The sequence below is a fragment of the Salmo salar genome, chromosome 09, assembly GCF_965601325.2.
Source record: "Salmo salar chromosome 09, fSalSal1, whole genome shotgun sequence".
In the NCBI taxonomy this organism is placed as follows: domain Eukaryota; kingdom Metazoa; phylum Chordata; class Actinopteri; order Salmoniformes; family Salmonidae; genus Salmo; species Salmo salar.
The window spans coordinates 143,457,736-143,483,581 of NC_138299.1; the positions used below are offsets into that span (position 1 = coordinate 143,457,736).

A 25,846-nucleotide genomic window follows, 5' to 3' on the forward strand; every position below is an offset into this window, starting at 1 on the left:
GCGTGCGAGTGTGTCTATGTTCCATTGGGCAGAGTTGATTGCAATGTGTGACAACTCCAGTGATAATTAAAAGTGGACCCAAGTTCTCCGTTACCGGAAGTAGGATTTTCACCTATTAACTCTGTGCTTTGTTTGTGTGTGTTACATCAGTGTGTGTGTGTTACATCAATGTGTGTGTGTTACATCAATGTGTGTGTGTGTTACATCAATGTGTGTGTGTTGCCATGGTGGCAGCGCATTGGGGCATGGTGCTGGGCCGAGAGAGAGAGCGTGGAGGTGCACAGTAGCAATAGTAGGCATTAGTCTGGGATTAGCAGGGGATGCAGTTCTAGACAGATGAAGGGGGAGGAGGGCTGGAGAGAGAGAGAGGTGAGGCTGGACCCCTGTCCCACTCCCTGTCCCGGCCCCATGATGCCACCTGGGGCACCACAATATTAAACAAACAATGACTCAGGAAAAGACTCTGAAACAGCCATGGCGCTGTTTCAGTCTAGACATCACTCAGAAACTCATACTGTGGCAAACACTGTGAAGGAAGAGACTGTCTAAGAGGAAATTAAGGCCCTTTTTAAAGACAACATAGAGATATAGATGCATCTATCTACTTACATGATACACTACATGAACACAAGTATGCGGACACCTGCATGTCGAACAGTAAGCCAGCGTTCCCTTTCTGACTTACGAGAAGAGAGAGAAAGAGGCTCCAGGTTGGTTTAGCTCTGCTCTCTTCTAGGCTTAGCACTAGGAACTTTCCTCAGCTTAACACAGATGAGCTTCCTGTGTGGTGAAACCCATGTGACCCCTACCCCCCCTGCATTCCATCTTCTCCTCAACCCCCCCAACACACAAACAACACACACTATGCCCAAAGACAGTACAGTATGAAGACACACTACCGGTCAAAAGTTTTAGAACACCTACTTACTCAAGGGTTTTTCTTTACTTTTACATCGTAGTATAATATTAAAGACATAAAAACTATGAAATAACACATTTGGAATCATGTAGTAACCAAAAAAGTGTTAACCTCTTACATCTAGACGTTCCGCTAGCGGAACACCTGCTCCAATATCCAATGATGGGCGTGGCGCGAAATACAAATTCCTCTAAAATCCGAAAACTTCCATTTTTCAAACATATGACTATTTTACAGCATTTTAAAGACAAGACTCTCGTTAATCTAACCACACTGTCCGATTTCAAAAAGGCTTTACAACGAAAGCAAAACATTAGATTATGTCAGCAGAGTATCCAGCCAGAAATAATCAGACACCCATTTTTCAAGCTAGCATATAATGTCACAAAAAACAAAACCACAGCTAAATGCAGCACTAACCTTTGATGATCTTCATCAGATGACAACCCTAGGACATTATGTTATACAATGCATGCATGTTTTGTTCAATCAAGCTCATATTTATATAAAAAAACCAGATTTTTTACATTAGCATGTGACGTTCAGAACTAGCATACCCCCCGCAAACATCCGGTGAATTTACTCAATTACTCACGATAAACGTTCACAAAAAACATAACAATTACAGAACTCCTCTATGCACTCGATATGTCCGATTTTAAAATAGCTTTTCGGTGAAAGTACATTTTGCAATATTCTCAGTAGATAGCCCAGCCATCACGGCTAGCCATTTAGACACCGACCAAGTTTAGCCCTGATCAAACTCCGATTTACTATTACAAAAGTTTCATTACCTTTGTTGTCTTCGTCAGAATGCACTCCCAGGACTGCTACTTCAATAACAAAATGTTGGTTTGGTCCAAAATAATCCATCGTTATATCCAAATTGCGGCGTTTTGTTCGTGCGTTCCAAGACACTATCTGAAATGGTAAATCAGGGTCGCGAGCATGGCGCAATTCGTGACAAAAGATTTCTAAATATTCCATTACCGTACTTCGAAGCATGTCAACCGCTGTTTAAAATCCATTTTTATGCCATTTTTCTCGTAAAAAAGCGATAATATTCCGACCGGGAATCTCCGTTTAGCTAAACAGAGGAAAGAAAACAAAGCTTTCGGTCGACGCGGGCACGAGCCTGAGTCTCACAGTACTGTAACCAGCCACTATCCAAACGCGCTACTTTGTTTCAGCCAGAGCCTGCAAAGCCACGATTCAGCATTTTGCCGCCTTCTGAGAGTCCATGTGAGCCGTAGAAAGTGTCACGTAAGAGCAGAGATCCCCTGTAATAGATAGAGATAATCAACAAGGCCAAGAAATAGTCAGACAGGGTACTTCCTGTACAGAATCTTCTCAGGTTTTGGCCTGCCAAATGAGTTCTGTTATACTCACAGACACCATTCAAACAGGTTTAGAAACTTTGGAGTGTTTTCTATCCAAAGCTAATAATGATATGCATATTCTAGTTTCTCGGAAGGAGTACTAATCAGATTAAATCGGGTACGTTTTTTATCCGTCCGTGAAAATACTGCCCCCTAGCCATAACAGGTTAAACAAATCAAAATATATTTTATACTCTTTATAAATCTTCTTACGGCTAGGGTCTATTTTCCTGAATTTCCGTCTGACAGACGTGCCCAAAGTAAACTGCCTGTTACTCAGGCCCAGAAGCCAGGATATGCATATAATTGGTAGAATTGGATAGAAAACACTCTGACGTCTGTAGAAATGTTGAAATAATGTATGAGACTATAGCACAATTGATATGGTAGGCGGAAGTCCAAAGAAAAACAAACCAGAATATATCATTGTTTTTAGGTCCCAGGCTCGTATAATGGAAAGCTATGGGTCCTATGCAATTCTAGCTTCCAGATTGCAATTCCTATGGCTTCCACTAGATGTCAACAGTCTTTGTTCAAGGTTTCAGGCTTGTTTCTTCCAAAACGAGTAAGAATTTGGAGTTTTTATACAAAGAGTCTCAGTGGAAAAATCAGTTTGTTCGCACGCAACAAAGAGGACGTGCGCTAATCTTACATTTCTATTGAACATACTTCTTTCCGTATGAAATATTATAGTTTATTTACATTTTAGGGTACCTGAGGATTAAATAGAAACGTAGTTGGACTTGTTTGAACAGTTTAGCTGTAGCTTTTCGGATTCCTTTGTCTGCATGTTGAACGAGTGGATTACTGAAATCGATGGCGCCAACTAAACTGACATTTTGGGATATAAAGAAGGATTTTATCTAACAAAATGACCACTCATGTTGTAGCTGGGACCCTAGGGATTGCAAACAGAGGAAGATTTTCAGAAGTAAGTGATTTATTTAATCGCTATTTGTGATTATGAAGCCTGTGCTGGTTGAAAAATGTTGATGTGGGGCGCCGTCCTCAAACAATCGCATGGTATGCTTTCACTGTAAAGCCTATTTGAAATCGGACAATGCAGTTAGATTAACAATAATTTAAGCTTTTAACCTAGATAAGATACTTGTATGTTCATAAATGTTTAATATTACAATTATTTATTTGAATTGCGCGCCCTCCAATTTCCCGCTGACGGGACACCTAGCCCTATTATATAGCCACCCTTTGCCTTGATGACAGCTTTGCACACTCTTGGTATTCTCTCAACCAGCTTCATGAGGTAGTCACCTGGAATGCATTTCAATTAACAGGTGTGCCTTGTTAAAAGTTAATTTGTACAATTTCTTTCCTTCTTAATGCGTTTGAGCCAAACAGTTGTGTTGTGACAATGTAGGGGGTATACAGAAGATAGCCCTATTTGGTAAAAGATCAAGTCCATATTATGGCAAGAACAGCTCAAATAAGCAAAGAGAAACGACAGTCCATCATTACTTTAAGACATGAAGATCAGTCAATATGGAAAATTTCAAGAACTTTGAAAGGACCCACTTGCTTGCATAGGACCCACTTGCTTGGGCCAAGAAACACGAGCAATGGACATTAGACTGGTGGAAATCTGTCCTTTGGTCTCTAGTCCAAATTAGAGATTTTTGGTGTGGGTGAACGGTGTGGGTGAACGGATGATCTCTGTATGTGTATTTCTCACCGTAAAGCATGGAGGAGGAGGTGTTATGTTGTGGGGGTGCTTTGCTGGTGACACTGTCTGTGATTTATTTAGAATTCAAGGCACACTTAACCAACATGGCTACCACAGCATTCTGCAGCGATATGCCATCCCATCTGGTTTGGGCTTAGTGGGACTATCATTTGTTTTTCAACAGGACAATGACCCAATACACCTCCAGGCTGTGTATGTGCTATTTTACATCAGGGGCAGCCAGGGCAAGCTGCCTGCCTCTCCCACACCCTCCTCTCAAACATTGTCCTCTCTCTCTGCCCCCATCCCTCAGCACGACAAACAAGTTGTACATCACTCTGCCATACAACAACAAAGCCTTCCCAGGCTACAGCAGGGCACTGTGAAAGGAAGAGTTGCACCTGGGGATGTATGGTGGTGTGGACAAGTGGATGTGATTCCACTGTTTACTCATGCAAACCTGCTGCTAACGCTAGCTAGCTAGCCAGCCTCCTGGAGCTAAGAGATGAGACTGGTGAAAAATGGGATGGGCCAATAAAGATGTAGGTAATTATTTGAACAAACTGCCAGAGACTAGGGTTCAACCAGCGTGTCAACGCCATATCAGACTGTTCTGTACAAAGATTTGGAGAAAGGGGAAGGCGGGTTTATTTGGATTGTGTGTGTGTTGTGTGTGCTCCAGCAGCAGAGTGAAGTGTGTGAGTAGCAGCCTCTGGTAACTTCTCTACCCAGACGGACAGCTCAGGTAACAGCAGACTGGCAGTGAGGCTTCCTGTTTCAGCAGAAAACCCTGCACTTTGCTTTGCCGTGGTTCGAGGGTAGAGCAGAGTGGTTGGGGGGTGTGCGTGCGTGTTTGCATGAGAGAGAGCGAACGACAGGGAGTGACACATACACAGTGTGTGTGCGCGTGCGTGAGTGTGGCGAGGGTGTGCTTAGCAGCTTTCAAGACCTTCTCTGATTTCTAAACTCATTTGGGATGGGGTATTGACCTGTCTAAGCCTCCATAGCAGGGTGGGTGAGGGCTAGCAACCTGGTGTGTTCTATTTTCCCCTATACATCTCATATGACTGGACCAGTTATTGCAGTCCTTTTATGGATGGCCCAGGGTGCATCCCAAGACTCTAAAGTCGTGTCCTCTTCTCATCTCCTCTCTCCCTCATCTACAGCTTGCTCTGAAAACAGAGTAGGGGTGAAGTGATATGGTGGATGACGACCTGGAATTTGCGCTTGCCCGTCTTGTTCTCTCACACCAGTACAGATGAAAGAGAGCTGTTGAGGACAGGAAGCTCCATTAGAGTAGTGAGAAGGAGAGGAAGCTTCATTCGAGTAATGAGGAGAGGAAGCTCCATTACAGTAGTGAGAAGCAGCGAGGACACGAGAGGAGAGGGAGCTCCATTAGATTAGTGAGAAGGAGAGGAGAAGAATCTACATTAGGTTAGTGAGAAGGAGAGGAGAGGAATCTACATTAGGTTAGTGAGAAAGAGAGAAATCTATATTAGGTTAGTGAGAAGGAGAGGAGAGGAATCTACATTAGGTTAGTGAGAAAGAGAGAAATCTATATTAGGTTAGTGAGAAGGAGAGGAGAGGAATCTACATTAGATTAGTGAGAAGAAGAGGAATCTACATTAGGTTAGTGAGAAGGAGAGGAATCTACATTAGGTTAGTGAGAAGGAGAGGAATCTCCATTAGGTTAGTGAGAAGGAGAGGAATCTCCATTAGGTTAGTGAGAAGAAGAGGAATCTACATTAGGTTAGTGAGAAGAAGAGGAATCTACATTAGATTAGTGAGAAGAAGAGGAATCTACATTAGGTTAGTGAGAAAGAGAGGAGAGGAATCTACATTAGGTTAGTGAGAAGGAGAGGAATCTCCATTAGGTTAGTGAGAAGGAGAGGAATCTCCATTAGGTTAGTGAGAAGAAGAGGAGAGGAATCTACATTAGGTTAGTGAGAAGGAGAGGAATCTCCATTAGGTTAGTGAGAAGGAGAGGAATCTCCATTAGGTTAGTGAGAAGAAGAGGAATCTACATTAGGTTAGTGAGAAGGAGAGGAATCTACATTAGGTTAGTGAGAAGAAGAGGAATCTACATTAGGTTAGTGAGAAGAAGAGGAATCTCCATTAGGTTAGTGAGAAGGAGAGGAATCTCCATTAGGTTAGTGAGAAGGAGAGGAATCTCCATTAGGTTAGTGAGAAGAAGAGGAATCTACATTAGGTTAGTGAGAAGGAGAGGAATCTACATTAGGTTAGTGAGAAGAAGAGGAATCTACATTAGGTTAGTGAGAAGGAGAGGAATCTCCATTAGGTTAGTGAGAAGGAGAGGAATCTCCATTAGGTTAGTGAGAAGAAGAGGAATCTACATTAGGTTAGTGAGAAGAAGAGGAATCTACATTAGATTAGTGAGAAGAAGAGGAATCTACATTAGGTTAGTGAGAAAGAGAGGAGAGGAATCTACATTAGGTTAGTGAGAAGGAGAGGAATCTCCATTAGGTTAGTGAGAAGGAGAGGAATCTCCATTAGGTTAGTGAGAAGAAGAGGAGAGGAATCTACATTAGGTTAGTGAGAAGGAGAGGAATCTCCATTAGGTTAGTGAGAAGAAGAGGAGAGGAATCTCCATTAGGTTAGTGAGAAGGAGAGGAATCTCCATTAGGTTAGTGAGAAGGAGAGGAATCTCCATTAGGTTAGTGAGAAGAAGAGGAATCTACATTAGGTTAGTGAGAAGGAGAGGAATCTACATTAGGTTAGTGAGAAGAAGAGGAATCTACATTAGGTTAGTGAGAAGAAGAGGAATCTACATTAGGTTAGTGAGAAGAAGAGGAATCTACATTAGGTTAGTGAGAAGGAGAGGAGAGGAATCTACATTAGGTTAGTGAGAAGAAGAGGAATCTACATTAGGTTAGTGAGAAGAAGAGGAATCTACATTAGGTTAGTGAGAAGAAGAGGAATCTACATTAGGTTAGTGAGAAGGAGAGGAATCTACATTAGGTTAGTGAGAAGAAGAGGAGAGGAATCTACATTAGGTTAGTGAGAAGGAGAGGAATCTACATTAGGTTAGTGAGAAGGAGAGGAATCTACATTAGGTTAGTGAGAAGGAGAGGAGAGGAATCTACATTAGGTTAGTGAGAAGAAGAGGAGGAATCTACATTAGGTTAGTGTGAAGGAGAGGAGAGGAATCTACATTAGGTTAGTGAGAAGAAGAGGAATCTACATTAGGTTAGTGAGAAGGAGAGGAATCTACATTAGATTAGTGAGAAGGAGAGGAATCTACATTAGGTTAGTGAGAAGAAGAGGAGAGGAATCTACATTAGGTTAGTGAGAAGGAGAGGAATCTACATTAGGTTAGTGAGAAGGAGAGGAATCTACATTAGGTTAGTGAGAAGGAGAGGAGAGGAATCTACATTAGGTTAGTGAGAAGAAGAGGAGGAATCTACATTAGGTTAGTGAGAAGAAGAGGAGAGGAATCTACATTAGGTTAGTGAGAAGGAGAGGAATCTACATTAGGTTAGTGAGGAAGAGGAGAGGAATCTACATTAGATTAGTGAGAAGAAGAGGAATCTACATTAGGTTAGTGAGAAGGAGAGGAATCTACATTAGGTTAGTGAGAAGAAGAGGAGAGGAATCTACATTAGGTTAGTGAGAAGAAGAGGAGAGGAATCTCCATTAGGTTAGTGAGAAGGAGAGGAGAGGAATCTACATTAGGTTAGTGAGAAGAAGAGGAATCTACATTAGGTTAGTGAGAAGGAGAGGAATCTACATTAGATTAGTGAGAAGGAGAGGAATCTACATTAGGTTAGTGAGAAGAAGAGGAGAGGAATCTACATTAGGTTAGTGAGAAGGAGAGGAATCTACATTAGGTTAGTGAGAAGGAGAGGAATCTACATTAGGTTAGTGAGAAGGAGAGGAGAGGAATCTACATTAGGTTAGTGAGAAGAAGAGGAGGAATCTACATTAGGTTAGTGAGAAGAAGAGGAGAGGAATCTACATTAGGTTAGTGAGAAGGAGAGGAATCTACATTAGGTTAGTGAGGAAGAGGAGAGGAATCTACATTAGATTAGTGAGAAGAAGAGGAATCTACATTAGGTTAGTGAGAAGGAGAGGAATCTACATTAGGTTAGTGAGAAGAAGAGGAGAGGAATCTACATTAGGTTAGTGAGAAGAAGAGGAGAGGAATCTCCATTAGGTTAGTGAGAAGGAGAGGAATCTACATTAGGTTAGTGAGAAGGAGAGGAATCTACATTAGGTTAGTGAGAAGGAGAGGAATCTACATTAGGTTAGTGAGAAGGAGAGGAATCTACATTAGGTTAGTGAGAAGGAAAGGAGAGGAATCTACATTAGGTTAGTGAGAAGGAGAGGAATCTACATTAGGTTAGTGAGAAGAAGAGGAGAGGAATCTACATTAGGTTAGTGAGAAGAAGAGGAGAGGAATCTACATTAGGTTAGTGAGAAGAAGAGGAGAGGAATCTACATTAGGTTAGTGAGAAGAAGAGAAATCGACATTAGGTTAGTGAGAAGAAGAGGAGAGGAATCTACATTAGGTTAGTGAGGAAGAGGAGAGGCATCTACATTAGGTTAGTGAGAAGGAGAGGAGAGGAATCTACATTAGGTTAGTGAGGAAGAGGAGAGGCATCTACATTAGGTTAGTGAGAAAGAGAGGTTAGTGAGAAGAAGAGAAATCTACATTAGGTACACAGTGTGTGTGCGCGTGCGTGAGTGTGGCGAGGGTGTGCTTAGCAGCTTTCAAGACCTTCTCTGATTTCTAAACTCATTTGGGATGGGGTATTGACCTGTCTAAGCCTCCATAGCAGGGTGGGTGAGGGCTAGCAACCTGGTGTGTTCTATTTTCCCCTATACATCTCATATGACTGGACCAGTTATTGCAGTCCTTTTATGGATGGCCCAGGGTGCATCCCAAGACTCTAAAGTCGTGTCCTCTTCTCATCTCCTCTCTCCCTCATCTACAGCTTGCTCTGAAAACAGAGTAGGGGTGAAGTGATATGGTGGATGACGACCTGGAATTTGCGCTTGCCCGTCTTGTTCTCTCACACCAGTACAGATGAAAGAGAGCTGTTGAGGACAGGAAGCTCCATTAGAGTAGTGAGAAGGAGAGGAAGCTTCATTCGAGTAATGAGGAGAGGAAGCTCCATTACAGTAGTGAGAAGCAGCGAGGACACGAGAGGAGAGGGAGCTCCATTAGATTAGTGAGAAGGAGAGGAGAAGGATCTACATTAGGTTAGTGAGAAGGAGAGGAGAGGAATCTACATTAGGTTAGTGAGAAGAAGAGGAATCTATATTAGGTTAGTGAGAAGAAGAGGAATCTATATTAGGTTAGTGAGAAGGAGAGGAGAGGAATCTACATTAGATTAGTGAGAAAGAGAGAAATCTATATTAGGTTAGTGAGAAGGAGAGGAGAGGAATCTACATTAGATTAGTGAGAATAAGAGGAATCTACATTAGGTTAGTGAGAAGGAGAGGAATCTACATTAGGTTAGTGAGAAGAAGAGGAATCTACATTAGGTTAGTGAGAAGGAGAGGAATCTCCATTAGGTTAGTGAGAAGGAGAGGAATCTACATTAGGTTAGTGAGAAGGAGAGGAATCTCCATTAGGTTAGTGAGAAGAAGAGGAATCTACATTAGGTTAGTGAGGAGAGGAATCTACATTAGATTAGTGAGAAGGAGAGGAATCTACATTAGGTTAGTGAGAAGAAGAGGAATCTACATTAGGTTAGTGAGAAGGAGAGGAGAGGAATCTACATTAGGTTAGTGAGAAGAAGAGGAGAGGCATCTACATTAGGTTAGTGAGAAGGAGAGGAATCTACATTAGGTTAGTGAGAAGGAGAGGAATCTACATTAGGTTAGTGAGAAGGAGAGGAGAGGAATCTACATTAGGTTAGTGAGAAGGAGAGGAGAGGAATCTACATTAGGTTAGTGAGAAGAAGAGGAATCTATATTAGGTTAGTGAGAAGAAGAGGAATCTATATTAGGTTAGTGAGAAGGAGAGGAGAGGAATCTACATTAGATTAGTGAGAAAGAGAGAAATCTATATTAGGTTAGTGAGAAGGAGAGGAGAGGAATCTACATTAGATTAGTGAGAATAAGAGGAATCTACATTAGGTTAGTGAGAAGGAGAGGAATCTACATTAGGTTAGTGAGAAGAAGAGGAATCTACATTAGGTTAGTGAGAAGGAGAGGAATCTCCATTAGGTTAGTGAGAAGGAGAGGAATCTACATTAGGTTAGTGAGAAGGAGAGGAATCTCCATTAGGTTAGTGAGAAGAAGAGGAATCTACATTAGGTTAGTGAGAAGGAGAGGAATCTACATTAGATTAGTGAGAAGGAGAGGAATCTACATTAGGTTAGTGAGAAGAAGAGGAATCTACATTAGGTTAGTGAGAAGGAGAGGAGAGGAATCTACATTAGGTTAGTGAGAAGAAGAGGAGAGGCATCTACATTAGGTTAGTGAGAAGGAGAGGAATCTACATTAGGTTAGTGAGAAGGAGAGGAATCTACATTAGGTTAGTGAGAAGGAGAGGAGAGGAATCTACATTAGGTTAGTGAGAAGGAGAGGAGAGGAATCTACATTAGGTTAGTGAGAAGGAGAGGAGAGGCATCTACATTAGGTTAGTTAGAAAGAGAGGAATCTACATTAGGTTAGTGAGAAGGAGAGGAGAGGAATCTACATTAGGTTAGTGAGAAGGAGAGGAATCTACATTAGGTTAGTGAGAAGGAGAGGAATCTACATTAGGTTAGTGAGAAGGAGAGGAGAGGAATCTCCATTAGGTTAGTGAGAAGGAGAGGAGAGGAATCTACATTAGGTTAGTGAGAAGGAGAGGAGAGGAATCTACATTAGATTAGTGAGAAGGAGAGGAATCTACATTAGGTTAGTGAGAAAGAGAGGCATCTACATTAGGTTAGTGAGAAAGAGAGGAATCTACATTAGGTTAGTGAGAAGAAGAGGAATCTCCATTAGGTTAGTGAGAAGGAGAGGAGAGGAATCTACATTAGGTTAGTGAGAAGAAGAGGAGAGGCATCTACATTAGGTTAGTGAGAAGGAGAGGAATCTACATTAGGTTAGTGAGAAGGAGAGGAATCTACATTAGGTTAGTGAGAAGGAGAGGAGAGGAATCTACATTAGGTTAGTGAGAAGGAGAGGAGAGGAATCTACATTAGGTTAGTGAGAAGGAGAGGAGAGGCATCTACATTAGGTTAGTGAGAAAGAGAGGCATCTACATTAGGTTAGTGAGAAAGAGAGGAATCTACATTAGGTTAGTGAGAAGAAGAGGAATCTCCATTAGGTTAGTGAGAAGGAGAGGAGAGGAATCTACATTAGGTTAGTGAGAAGAAGAGGAGAGGCATCTACATTAGGTTAGTGAGAAGGAGAGGAATCTACATTAGGTTAGTGAGAAGGAGAGGAATCTACATTAGGTTAGTGAGAAGGAGAGGAGAGGAATCTACATTAGGTTAGTGAGAAGGAGAGGAGAGGAATCTACATTAGGTTAGTGAGAAGGAGAGGAGAGGCATCTACATTAGGTTAGTTAGAAAGAGAGGAATCTACATTAGGTTAGTGAGAAGGAGAGGAGAGGAATCTACATTAGGTTAGTGAGAAGGAGAGGAATCTACATTAGGTTAGTGAGAAGGAGAGGAATCTACATTAGGTTAGTGAGAAGGAGAGGAGAGGAATCTACATTAGGTTAGTGAGAAGGAGAGGAGAGGAATCTACATTAGGTTAGTGAGAAGGAGAGGAGAGGAATCTACATTAGGTTAGTGAGAAGGAGAGGAGAGGAATCTACATTAGATTAGTGAGAAGGAGAGGAATCTCCATTAGGTTAGTGAGAAGGAGAGGAATCTCCATTAGGTTAGTGAGAAGGAGAGGAGAGGAATCTACATTAGGTTAGTGAGAAGGAGAGGAATCTACATTAGGTTAGTGAGAAGGAGAGGAATCTCCATTAGGTTAGTGAGAAGGAGAGGAGAGGAATCTACATTAGGTTAGTGAGAAGGAGAGGAATCTACATTAGGTTAGTGAGAAGAAGAGGTTAGTGAGAAGGAGAGGAATCTCCATTAGGTTAGTGAGAAGAGGAGAGGAATCTACATTAGATTAGTGAGAAGGAGAGGAATCTACATTAGGTTAGTGAGAAGGAGAGGAATCTCCATTAGGTTAGTTAGAAAGAGGAATCTACATTAGGTTAGTGAGAAGAAGAGGAGAGGAATCTACATTAGGTTAGTGAGAAGGAGAGGAATCTACATTAGGTTAGTGAGAAGAAGAGGAGAGGAATCTACATTAGGTTAGTGAGAAGAAGAGGAGAGGAATCTACATTAGGTTAGTGAGAAGGAGAGGAATCTACATTAGGTTAGTGAGAAGGAGAGGAATCTACATTAGGTTAGTGAGAAGGAGAGGAGAGGAATCTACATTAGATTAGTGAGAAGGAGAGGAGAGGAATCTACATTAGGTTAGTGAGGAAGAGGAGAGGCATCTACATTAGGTTAGTGAGAAAGAGAGGTTAGTGAGAAGAAGAGAAATCTACATTAGGTTAGTGAGGAAGAGGAGAGGCATCTACATTAGGTTAGTGAGAAAGAGAGGTTAGTGAGAAGAAGAGAAATCTCCATTAGGTTAGTGAGGAAGAGGAGAGGCATCTACATTAGGTTAGTGAGAAAGAGAGGTTAGTGAGAAGAAGAGAAATCTCCATTAGGTTAGTGAGAAGGAGAGGAATCTCCATTAGGTTAGTGAGAAGGAGAGGGATCTCCATTAGGTTAGTGAGAAGGAGAGGAATCTACATTAGGTTAGTGAGAAGGAGAGGAATCTACATTAGGTTAGTGAGAAGGAGAGGAGAGGAATCTACATTAGATTAGTGAGAAGGAGAGGAGAGGAATCTACATTAGGTTAGTGAGGAAGAGGAGAGGCATCTACATTAGGTTAGTGAGAAAGAGAGGTTAGTGAGAAGAAGAGAAATCTACATTAGGTTAGTGAGGAAGAGGAGAGGCATCTACATTAGGTTAGTGAGAAAGAGAGGTTAGTGAGAAGAAGAGAAATCTCCATTAGGTTAGTGAGGAAGAGGAGAGGCATCTACATTAGGTTAGTGAGAAAGAGAGGTTAGTGAGAAGAAGAGAAATCTCCATTAGGTTAGTGAGAAGGAGAGGAATCTCCATTAGGTTAGTGAGAAGGAGAGGGATCTCCATTAGGTTAGTGAGAAGGAGAGGAATCTACATTAGGTTAGTGAGAAGGAGAGGAATCTCCATTAGGTTAGTGAGAAGGAGAGGAGAGGAATCTCCATTAGGTTAGTGAGAAGGAGAGGAATCTCCATTAGGTTAGTGAGAAGGAGAGGAATCTCCATTAGGTTAGTGAGAAGGAGAGGAGAGGAATCTCCATTAGGTTAGTGAGAAGGAGAGGAGAGGAATCTCCATTAGGTTAGTGAGAAGAAGAGGAATCTCCATTAGGTTAGTGAGAAGGAGAGGAATCTCCATTAGGTTAGTGAGAAGGAGAGGAATCTCCATTAGGTTAGTGAGAAGGAGAGGAATCTCCATTAGGTTAGTGAGAAGGAGAGGAATCTCCATTAGGTTAGTGAGAAGGAGAGGAATCTACATTAGGTTAGTGAGAAGGAGAGGAATCTACATTAGGTTAGTGAGAAGCAGCCCGAGTGCCTGTACTTCTCTGTGGACGTTCTCGCTGTCTGGGAGAATAAACAGATGTAATGACGTCGCTGATTCAGCTCGGAAAACCTTGTCTTTAAAAGCGGAACTCGCTCCTTCTGCCATGTTTCACTTCTCTCTTCCCCCCCATCCTTCCCTCCCAAGCTCCAAAACCCCAGACACCCATTGCGTAAAAAGGAACCCCTTCTTCCCTCTTCAAAGCTCCTTGGTCAACCTCTCACCCTCTCTCCTGTGCCCTCTCATCCACCTCTCGCAGGTCCTTCACCTCCTCCAGAGGGAAAAGAATGGGGGGATGAGGAGGGCAGGGGCTCTCTGTGATGCTTCATTCTCTCCACCTCTCTGATCTTCACAAAGACCCTGTCCTCTTACGAGAATACGTAGCTCGCCAAACTCTCCAAAAAACCTTCAAGTGTGTGTTGACCTCTGGCTGCATGTTGTACGCTTTGAACTTGCATCTGAAGGAACAGCTAAAACCAGGGCTTTTACAGAGATGTTATGTACTGAATGTGATCAACTTGTGAATAATCATCCACAGAAAGGTGTAAATCAGCCACTGAACAGCCACCCTGCAGGTAGAGCATGGTTGGTAGTGATGGGGGAAAAGAATCCATAGTTACATATCAGGATATTATTTTTGATGATATACTGTATCATATTGTTTTCACAATATCACAATATTATTTTTGTGCTAGTTTGCTGTACCTCCACCAAAACTCAAAGCTTGTTCTCCATATTCTTTTTAAATAGAGAGCCAATTTGTTTTCATGACTCTCTCATCACTCTGCAGCAGACATATGGTTAGCAATATTTTTGCAACATCGAATCGTAATAAATACACAGTATTGAATTGCAATACATTTAGAATCGTGAGAATCAGGGAGGGGGATTCAGATGAACAGCCACCCTGCAGGTGGAGGACCAACATGATTGTTGGGGGTGTAAGATTAACTCCAGATGCTAATATATTTCCTACCACTGCATTTCTGTGAGCGTCATACACTTTTTCAGACTACCGTCAAGCCCCCTCCCTCCCACCTCAACCGCATGATGGCACAATGTGTCCTGGGACTGCACTGGTGGCAGGAAACATGATCCCTTTTGGCTCGCACCCCACCACCATCCTCCAACCCACATCCCCCATCACTCCCCTAACCCTCCCTCCTCTCCATATGCTGTCCCTACCGGCCCCAGGTCTGTAATCTAAACGTCAGTCGATAGACATGATTAAAACATCCTGCTCCACGCATTGCCTAGCCTGCAGGAGACACACACATGGGAGGGAGCGTCGAGTGACAAGGTCATCTAAATGTCAGCGTTTGCTTACAGTGATGGTGGGGGTGGGTGGTGGCCGTATGCATGCACCCACACACACACACAACACGGGGTAGGGAGATGGCAAGGAGGTATAAGAGTGGCCTGGCTTGTGGGTCGATGGGAGGCAGGGGGCAAAGGCACAGTGCTTGCTCTGCAGTTCCTGTTCCCTGCAGGATACCATCTGCCCAAATCAGACATGGAAGACTCACAGAACACACACCCAATACCAATCAACCATTGGCTGGTTACTAGCTATGTCATTCCATTCACAGAGACCCGACCCACTTACGCAAATCTGTCAAGCCTTAGTAATGAAGACAAGAGCTCCAGAGGACTGTAGGATCACACTCACACACACACACACACACACCAGGGCTGTCCCTGACAAGACAAATCTTGGTGACCAAAAGTAATCTGTTCTTTCAACCAATTGATTGGTCGAAATGTTTAAACGTGTATTTTTCCATATATAGACACACCGTATGTGTTTTAATAAAGTCAACTATATATGCATGGAGCTTGTCTGATACTTTAAGCTGACTGTTGAAATAAAACACAAGAGAGAGCCAGATATCTAGATAACCAGAAGAAAGAAAACTTCACCTGACCCAACCATTCTCCTCCTGCTCCTGCTGGCTTTCACAGATTCTGCCATTACTCTCCTGAAGTTGCCGGTAATGGGCTGCACGAGGAGTCGGCAACCTTTCTCATGTGGAATGGCAATTTATTTCACCATTTCTACTGATCTGCGTGCCCGTTATGGTTTTCATCTGCACATTTGTGGAATAGTTTCATTTATTTATAATAACGTCTTCATATCTCAAAATCATTGTCATGTGGTTAATCAAATACTATGAAAATGATACTTTTTAGGTTTGTAACTTCTATTCCCATTGCCAACTATGTAAAAATAGCCTACATAAAGCCAATAAATAAAAACTGCAGCATGCAGGTAGAAAATATCCCGATAAAAATAAATATCCTATAAATCACATTGGCTAAGCATGGCTTGTCTGCAATGAACTTGAATCATTGTATCAACTATTAACTTGGGTCCAGCCAGAAGCTTGCACTAGCGAACTTGTAGCATTGGATAAAATATTCAGGGCCCTCAGAGTTTCCCGCGCCAGTGAGCTTGGGACAGACACAGATGTAGGCTACTTGCGAAAGGGATAAGAAGCAGTGCTTGACTTGGCCAGGAACTCACCAGAGCTGAGTACAGACACCTAATGCGTTTGAGCCAATCAGTTGTGTTGTGACAAGGTAAGGTTGGTATACAGACGATAGCCCTATTTGGTAAAAGACCAAGACAATATTATGGCAAGAACAGCTCAAATAAGCATCATTGCTTTAAAACATGAAGGTCAGTCAACACGGAAAATTTCAATAACGTTGAAGGTTTCTTCAAGTGCAGCCGCAAAAATCATCAAGCTCTACGATGAAACTGGCTCTCATGAGGAACCAGGAGTTCATTAGAGTTGACTGTACCTCAGTTATTGCAGCCCAAATAAATGTTACAAAGTTCAAGTAACAGACACATCTCAACATCAACTGCATGATTTATTTTTTATTTTTTTTATTTCACCTTTATTTAACCAGGTAGGCTAGTTGAGAACAAGTTCTCATTTATAACTGCGACCTGGCCAAGATAAAGCAAAGCAGTGTGACACAGACAACAACACAGAGTTACACATGGAGTAAACAATAAGTCAATGACACAGTAGAAAAAAGGCTATATACAGTGTGTGCAAAAGGCATGAGGAGGTAGGCAATAAATAGGCCATAGGAGGGAATAATTTTCAATTTAGCAGATTAACACTGGAGTGATAAATGAGCATATGATGGCAGCGAACGGTTGAAAATCATGCATTTGGTTTTACTAGCGTTTAAGAACAGTTAGGGCCACAGAAGGAGTGTTGTATTGCATTGAAGCTCGTTTGGAGGTTTGTTAACACAGTGTCCAAGGAAGGGCCAGAAGTATACAGAATGGTGTCGTCTGCATAGAGGTGGATCAGGGAATCGCCCGCAGCAAGAGCGACATCATTGATATATACAGAGAAAAGAGTCGGCCTGAGAATTGAACCCTGTGGTCGTCCCATAGAGACTGCCAGAGGTCTGGACAACATGCCCTCCGATTTGACACATTGAACTCTGTCTGCAAAGTAGTTGGTGAACCAGGCGAGGCAGTCATTAGCAAAACCAAGGCTATTGAGTCTGCCGATAAGAATACGGTGATTGACAGAGTCGAAAGCCTTGGCCAGGACGATGAAGATGGCTGCACAGTACTGTCTTTTATCGATGGTGGTTATGATATCGTTTAGTACCTTGAGCGTGGCTGAGGTGCACCCGTGACCGGCTCGGAAACCGGATTGCACAGCGGAGAAGGTACGGTGGGATTCAAAATGGTCAGTGATCTGTTTATTAACTTGGCTTTCGAAGACTTTAGATAGGTAGGGCAGGATGGAAATAGGTCTAACAGTTTGGATCTAGGGTGTCACCCCCTTTGAAGAGGGGGATGACCGCGGCAGCATTCCAATCTTTAGGGATCTCGGACGATACGAAAGAGAGGTTGAACAGGCTGGTATAGGGGGTTGCAACAATGTCAGGCAATCATGTCATGTCAGGCCATCATGGTTGAATTGCTGCAAAGAAACCACTATACTAAAGGACACCAATAAGAAGAAGAGACTTGTTTTGGCCAAGAAACATGAGCAATGGACATTAGACTGGTGGAAATCTGTCCTTTGGTCTAATGACATTTTAGGTTCCAACCGCCGTGTCTTTGTGAGATGCAGAGTAGATGAACGGAGGATCTCCGCATGTGTGGTTCCCACCGTAAATCACCTACAGTGTCACCAGGAAAGCATTTGATGGTGTGGGTGCTTTGCTGGTGACACTGTTGGTGATTTATTTAGAAATTAGAATTCAAGGCACAATTAAGCCGCATTTCTACCACAGCATTCAGCAGCGATACGCCATCCAATCTGGTTTGCGTTTAGTGGAACTATCATTTGTTTTTCAACAGGACAATGACCCAACACACCTCCAGGCTGTGTAAGGGCTATTTGACCAAGAAGGAGTGTGATGGAGTGTGGCATCAGATGACCTGGCCTCCACATCACTTGACCTCAACCTAATTAAGATGGTTTGGGATGAGTTGGACCGCAGAGTGAAGGAAAAGCAGCCAACAAGTGCTCAGCATATGTGGGAACTCCAAGACTGTTGGAAAAGCATTCCAGGTGAAGCTGTTTGAGAGTATGCCAAGAGTGAACAAAGCTGTCATCAAGGCAAAGGGTGGCTACTTTGAAGAATCTATTTGTTTAACACGTTGTTACTACATGACTCCATATGTGTTATTTCATAGTTTTGATGTCTTCACTATTATTCTACAATGTAGAAAATAGTAAAAATAAAGAAAAACCCATCAATGAGTAGGTGTGTCTAAACTTTTGACTGGTACGTACATAAACTGTGTATGTATGCATGTATGCATGTATGTATGCATGTACGTACGTACGTACATACATATGTAAACTTCCGACTTCAACTGTGTATGTATGTATGTATGTATGTATGTATGTATGTATGTATGTATGTATGTATGTATGTATGTATGTATGTATGTATGTATGTATGTATGTATGTATGTATGTATGTACGTACGTATGTGAATTATAAGTGAAATAATCTGTCTGTAAACAATTGTTGGAGAAAAAAAAACGTACGTACATACATACATACATACACAGTTGAAGTCTGAAGTTTACATACTTCGGTTGGAGTCATTAAAACTCGTTTTTCAACCACTCCACAAATTTCTTGTTAACAAACTATAGTTTTGGCAAGTCGGTTAGGACATCTACTAAAATGACATCTACTAAGTCATTTTTCCAACAATTGTTTACAGACAGATTATTTCACTTAATTCACTGTATCACAATTCCAGTGGGTCAGAAGTTTACATACACTAAGTTGACAATGCCTTTAAACAGATTGGAAAATTCCAGAAAATGATGTCATGGCTTTAGAAGCTTATGATAGGCTAATTGACATCATTTGAGTCAATTGGAGGTGTACCTGTGGATGTATTTCAAGGCCTACCTTCAAACTCAGTGCCTCTTTGCTTGACATCATGGGGAAATCAGAAGAAATCAGCTAAGACCTCAGAAAAAAAATTGTAGACCTCCACAAGTCTGGTTCATCCTTGGGAGCAATTTCCAAATGCCTGAAGGTACCAAGTTCATCTGTACAAACAATAGTACGCAAGTATATACACGATGGGACCACGCAGCCGTCATACCGCTCAGGAAGGAGACGCGTTCTGTCTCCTAGAGATGAACGTACTTTGGTGCGGAAAGTGCAAATGAATTACAGAACAACAGCAAAGGACCTTGAAGATGCCGGAGGAAACAGGTACCAAAGTATCTACATCCACAGGTAAACGAGTCCTATATGGACATAACCTGAAAGGCCGCTCAGCAAGGAAGAAGCCACTGCTCTAAATCCGCAATGAAAATGCCAGACTACGGTTTGCAACTGCACATGGGGCCAAAGATGGTACTTTTCGGAGAAATGTCCTCTGGTTTGATGAAACAAAAATAGAACTGTTTGGCCATAATGACCATTGTTATGTTTGGAGGAAAAAGGGGGAGACTTGCAAGTCGAAGAACACCATCCCAACTGTGAAGCTCGGGGGTGGCAGCATCATGTTATGGGGGTACTTTGCTGCAGGAGGGACTGGTGCACTTTACAAAATAGATGGCATCATGAGGACGGAAAATGATGTGGATATATTGAAGCAACATCTCAAGACATCAGTCAGGAAGTTAAAGCTTGGTCACAAATGGGTCTTCCAAATGGACAATGACCCCAAGCATACTTCCAAAGTTGTGGCAAAATGGCTTAAGGACAACGAAGTCAAGGTATTGGAGTGGCCATCACAAAGCCCTGACCTCAAACCTATAGAAAAATTCTGGGCAGAACTGACAAAGCGTGTGCGAGCAAGGAGGCCTACAAACCTGACTCAGTTACACCAGCTCTGTCAGGAGGAATGGCCAAAAATTCCCCCAACTTATTGTGGGAAACTTGTGGAAAGCTACCAGAAATGTTTGATCCAAGTTACACAATTTAAAGGAAATGCTACCAAATACTAATTCAGTGTTTGCAAACTTCTGACCCCCTTTGAATGTGATGAAAGAAATAAAAGCTGAAATAAATAATTCTATCCACTATTATTCTGACATTTCACTTTCTTAAAATAAAGTGGTGAGCCTAACTGCACTAAGACAGGGAATTTTTACCAGGATTAAATGTCAGGAATTGTGAAAAACTGAGATTAAATGTATTTGGCTAAGGTGTATGTAAACTTCCGACTTCAACTGTACAAACATACAGTTGCTACTGCTCGACTAACAAAATATTGGTCGAACAACAGCCTATCAACCAGTCGACTAATTGGGGTCAGACCTAACAAACACACAAACAGCTGGATCTTTTCTCAGTAAGGGGTGAAACCTATGTTCTTTAAATAAATATAGTCAATATAAAAGTCAATGAAACAAAGAGGTGGAACAAAACATCAACAAAACGCCATCTTGCTGTCCAAGAGGACCATTCATCACTGACTCCTGTAATAATTGATATGTAGGACTTCTGAAAACCTTGCTCTGGAGACTCATCTGCTGTCCTGCTCCAGAAAACATCAGTGTCCTTACCTGTTTGTGTGGTCCTCTGAGGATGTGGGCCCTGGCCCCCTCACACGCCGTCCTCATGGCCTCCAGAGAGGGAGTTCCCAGCAGGTCCGTGATCAGATCCAGCTTCAAGACAGAAGAACACCATGCAGTATGTGTTACTGTACTTGAGACATGCACGCACGAACGAACGCACACACAAACAAGCGCTATGGCACATATGCAGTAAAGGCAAAGTAGTTGAGAGAGGCAGGCTAAGTAAATGACTCCAGGGAGCTGTACTGTATGTATTGTGTGTGTACTGACTTATTGCTCCAGAATGCAATTTTGCAGTGTATTGTGAACATACAGTATCTGTCATTTTAGACACGAGCCATTTGTGTTGATATCAGAAGTGAAAGGGAGTAGTGTGTACTGAGACATAAAACTGCATTCATCCCTCCCCAGCTAACTCAACATGTCATCTGTAATTTCGTTTTTTTTACCCCTTTTTCTTTCCAATTTCGTGATATCCAATTGGCAGTCACAGTCTTGTCCAATCACTGCAACTCCAGTACGGCCCCGAAAGACGACTAAATTCAGCCTGCAGGCGCCTGGCCCACCACAAGAAGTCGCTAGAGCGCAATGAGCCAAGTAAAGCCCCCCTGGCCAAACCCTCCCCTAACCCGGACGACACTGGGCCAATTGTGCGCCTCCTCATGGGTCTCCCAGTGGCAGTCGGCTGGGACACAGCCTGGGATCGAACCCAGGTCTGTAGTGACGCCTCTAGCAATGCGAAAACAGTGCCTTAGACCGCTGTGCCACTCGGGAGGCAACATGTCATCTCTGAAAGGGATGTAAACGAGGCAGGACCAGAGCCCAAGGTCTGGAGAGACACGGACACTAAAGGTTCAAGGAAACTCTGTTCTGTTTTCAAATACAAACTTGATATCTGAAAGCTCTGCTCAAGCTGAAAAAAACCCATCTCAGTGAAGTCTACAGACTAACACAAGGATGGCGAATACCTTTTTGTCTTATAAAATAAGCCCAGAAATGCTCTGCACTGAATACTAGATCAGCAAGTATTCCATGTCAGATCAACATGTCCCCAGTGTTTACAGTATTGGTTACCTGCTGGATGGGGCTTTGGGCCTGGAACAGGATGCGTCGGCCCAGTAGCTCGGCGAAGATGCATCCTATAGACCAAATGTCGATGGCGTTGGAGTAATGGTGGCTGCCCATGAGGATCTCTGGCGCGCGGTAATACTGGGTCACCACCTCCTGAGTCATGTGACGAGACTCGTCCAGCTCCTCCACCCGCGCCAGCCCAAAGTCACAGATCTGGAGAGGGATGAAGGCAGAGAACATGTTCACATTAATACAGCCATCGATACCAATATACAAATAGACTAGTCCTCCCAAACCAACTTAACCCAAGGTTTAGATGCATGCAGCTTCTTGTAAGATACACTATTTATTATTTGGCAGCTTACTGTGACTGTTCTGAGTCAATTGTTACATAACTGAATGAGAACATCGTCTGATACATCTAAAAGACACAAAAGAAAGGAATAGTTGGATCGTTCATAAACGGACTAACGAGCTGCTCTGAAATTCTTTGTTCCCTCATCTCTTTCCCCCCAAACTCTTCAAGGGATGAGCAGCTTTGCAGAAATGCATGGCGCACCACTAATTCTATTTTCCAATGAAAACACTCACTGAAGTTGATTAGCAACCTCTTCTATGGTGTCCCTACAGGAACACACTTCCATCTCGGTCTCCCCCCCACCCTCACCTCCTCCAAAGAAATCTTAGGACAACACAGCTACGTGCTAAAAAAAAAATAAAATTTTTTTTTTTTTTTCAATTTCTTCTTGTTGCTCTGTTAGCTAAATATACATTCTGGTCAGAATGACAGAAAGTGAAGGATTGGGGAGCCACATTAGTGTCGCACTACTCCAGACAATTGCTCCCCATCAGCTTGTACACAACTGAATCAAACTGCTTGAGTAGCTGATGCTGCTGAGGGAGATTTTTGGAAGGGGATGTTTATCATCAGAAATTAAATGACCGCCTCTCTAAAATAATGGCAGACTTGGTAGAGAAGGAACACAGCAATATCATGGGCAGACAGCACCCAATCATATGCAGGGAGCATCACAGAGGCAGGCAGGGATGGGTTTGTCTGAAAATAGTCCAGAATGTGTAGGGAAGGTTTTTGGGAAATGAGAATTAGGAGCTAAATTAGTAAATGTCTGCTAGAGACAATCTGTTCTCCAGAGTCAGCCAGAGAATGAATCTCTCTCTCTCCCTCTCCCCCTCTCCCTCCCAGTTGTCTGTGAGGGGGAGCTAAGGGTAGAATAAACCCAGGCAGGGCCTCCATTATTAGACCCCAGGATGAAGATTTAGGTGTCAGGAGCCCAGCATCATGTACTGTAGAAGTCAGACCCCCAGTAACACAGGCTACAGAGACTCAGGGCGCCAGACAGCGAGTGAGGGCAGGAGTGTGTGTGTGTGTGTGTGTGTGTGTGCGCATTTCAGATACTGTACTTCCACAGAGCAAACTCCAACCCCAAGTTGACCTCATAAATATCATACTGTAGATCTCAGTTGAGTAATACATGTCATCATCACAGGAGGATGGAGATGTTAGATAGCAGGGGACAGTAGATCAACCTTAAGCACACAGTTGCTGTTGACCAGGAGGTTGCCAGGTTTGATGTCTCGATGTAGGATGCCAGCTGAGTGCAGGTACTTCAGTCCTACAGACAAAACACATGCCGGGAAGGATTCAGTTGAACGGTTTTCAAACAGTTCCTTGTGTGAAGGTCCCACCCCGTTTTTTATCATGACGATTCAAACTGATATGTGTGTGAATATCACATTTTAATGTTTGCAATGTGATCTGGGAGTGTGTGAGCATGTCGGAGAGGTCTTACCTCGGAGGATCTGATAGAGAAACACTTTGACGTGGTCTGGGCTGAGGGGCTGAGGTGACACGATGATCTTATGGAGGTCACTCTGCATCAGTTCTGTCACCACATAGCTGGACGAGGAGTGGTCAAGGAAAACAACACCACAAAGACTACACAGATATTCTGCAGAGAAGAGCTAGCTAGGTAGTGAAGAGGGGTTAATGGAAGTAAGTGGGAATGGGTCGAGGAAAGACTATTCACAGTGTCTGTTCTGTTACATTCTAAACTACATAAAATGTTGCCACCCTAAATGGATGTTACTGACAGAGGTTGTTCCAATTCCTCTGCAAGTAGCAGTACGGTATCGATCCATTTTCACAATGGACTACTGCTGAGAGTTTTAATTGACCTCTATGGTGGGGTCTCTATTTCCTTCTTTCGTTCTGCCCCTTTCACACTCTCCTGGGAAAGACATTCAGGCAGCCCTGTTTTGCTCTCCCGCCTCAGTCATTCTGGCAGGGTAGACACAAAATACATTACATGTGGCATACCTGAACCACAGCGCATAGAAACGCCTCTCTGATAGAAACAACTTAATCCTGCCATCTAGCACTGTCAGCAGGCAGGCCAACTCCCAGAGCACACAGGCAGCCCAGCCCACCCCTGTCGTGTGTGTGTGAGAGAGAGTGAGAATGATTAGAGCTGAGTGTGCGACACTGCCTCATCGATCCTCCACAGCTCAGGCAGGGACTTTAACAAAAGTGCGCACGCACGCACACACACACACACACACACACACACTTCAATAAAGATGGAATGAAGCTACTTGTGGCATGATATCAGAAGAAGAACAGAAAAGGCAGTGCACACACACCCCACCAGGAAGGTTGAGGCTACGTACCCGCTCGTGCACACGCCTGAAACACACGCACACACAGCCACAGCCAGTTGGAGAAGGCTGAGGACACTGGGTGCCTTGTGCTCCGTTGGGTCCTCGCCTCCCTGCAGACCCCCCCCATGTCAGCTGCTCAACAACTCCCACTCTTTTACAGCCATTTTTTGTTAGCTGACGCCAATGGCGACAGCTAGACCTCCTGGGGTCTGACACATAAAAAATACATTACAGAAAAAAACAATTTACAATTTACATACCATTTTAAAACAATAACAGACATTACAGACATACACAATTTCAGTGCATTCAGTAAGTATTCAGAGCCCTTCCCTTTTTCCACATTGTTACGATAGACTTTCTAAAATGGATAAATATAAAATGTTCCTCAGCAATCTTCACACAATGCCCCATAACGACAAAGCAAAAACTGTTCTTTAGAAAATTTAGCAAATGTATTAAAAATAAAAAAAACTGATACCGTATTTACATAAGTATTCAAACCCTTTGCTATGAGACCCAATAATTGAGCTCAGGTACATCCTGTTTCCATTGATTATCCTTGATGTTTCTACAACTTGGAGTCCACCTGCGGTACATTCAATTGATTGGACATGATTTGGAAAGGCACACACCTGCCTATATAAAGGTCCCACAGTTGACAGTGCATGTCAGAACAAAAACCAAGTCATGAGGTAGAAGGAATTGTCCGTAGAGCTCCGAGACAGGATTGTGTCAAGGCACAGATCTGGGGAAGGGTAAAAAAAGATTTCTGCAGCATTGAAGGTCCCCAAGAACACAGTGGCCTCCATCATTCTTAAATGGAAGTTTGGAACCACCAAGACTCTTCCTAGAGCTGGCCGCCCGGCCAGACTGAGCAATCGGGAGAGAAGGGCCTTGGTCAGGGAGGTGACCAAGAACCCGATGGTCACTTTGACAGAGCTCCAGAGTTCCTCTGTGGAGATGGGAGAAGGACAACCATCTCTGTAGCACTCCACCAATAAGGCCTTTATGGTAGAGTGCCAGATGTATGCCACTCCTCAGTAAAAGGCACAACAGCCTGTTTGGAGTTTGCCAAAAGACACCTAAAGGACTCTCATACCATGAGAAACAAGATTCTCTGGTCTGATGAAACCAAGATTGAACTCTTTGGCCTGAATGCCAAGCGTCACGTCTGGAGGAAATCTGGCACCATCCCTATGGTGAAGCATAGTGGCGGCAGCATCATGCTGTGGGGATGTTTTTCAGTGGCAGGGACTGGGAGACTAGTCAGGATCGAGAGAAAGATGAACGGAGCAAAGTACAGAGAGATCCTTGATGAAAACCTGCTCCAGAGCGCTCAGGACCTCAGACTGGGCGAAGGTTCACCTTCCAACAGGACAGCGACACTAAGCACACAGCCAAGACAATGCAGGAGTGGCTTCAGGGAAAAATCTTTGAAT

At 43.1% G+C, this 25,846-nt stretch overlaps 1 protein-coding gene across 1 annotated transcript in view; it reads right to left on the bottom strand.

Annotated features, from left to right (window-relative positions):
- The window catches only part of nlk2 (nemo-like kinase, type 2), a 94,733-nt gene that overhangs the window by 11,808 nt on the left and 57,079 nt on the right, over nt 1-25,846 (bottom strand). The window contains exons 4-7 of the mRNA XM_014214972.3: nt 23,537-23,643; nt 23,274-23,359; nt 21,729-21,938; nt 20,643-20,744 (exon numbers count right to left, since the gene is read on the bottom strand). Of these exons, the coding sequence (XP_014070447.1) occupies nt 20,643-20,744; nt 21,729-21,938; nt 23,274-23,359; nt 23,537-23,643 (505 nt within the window). The remainder of the gene's footprint in view (nt 1-20,642; nt 20,745-21,728; nt 21,939-23,273; nt 23,360-23,536; nt 23,644-25,846) is intronic.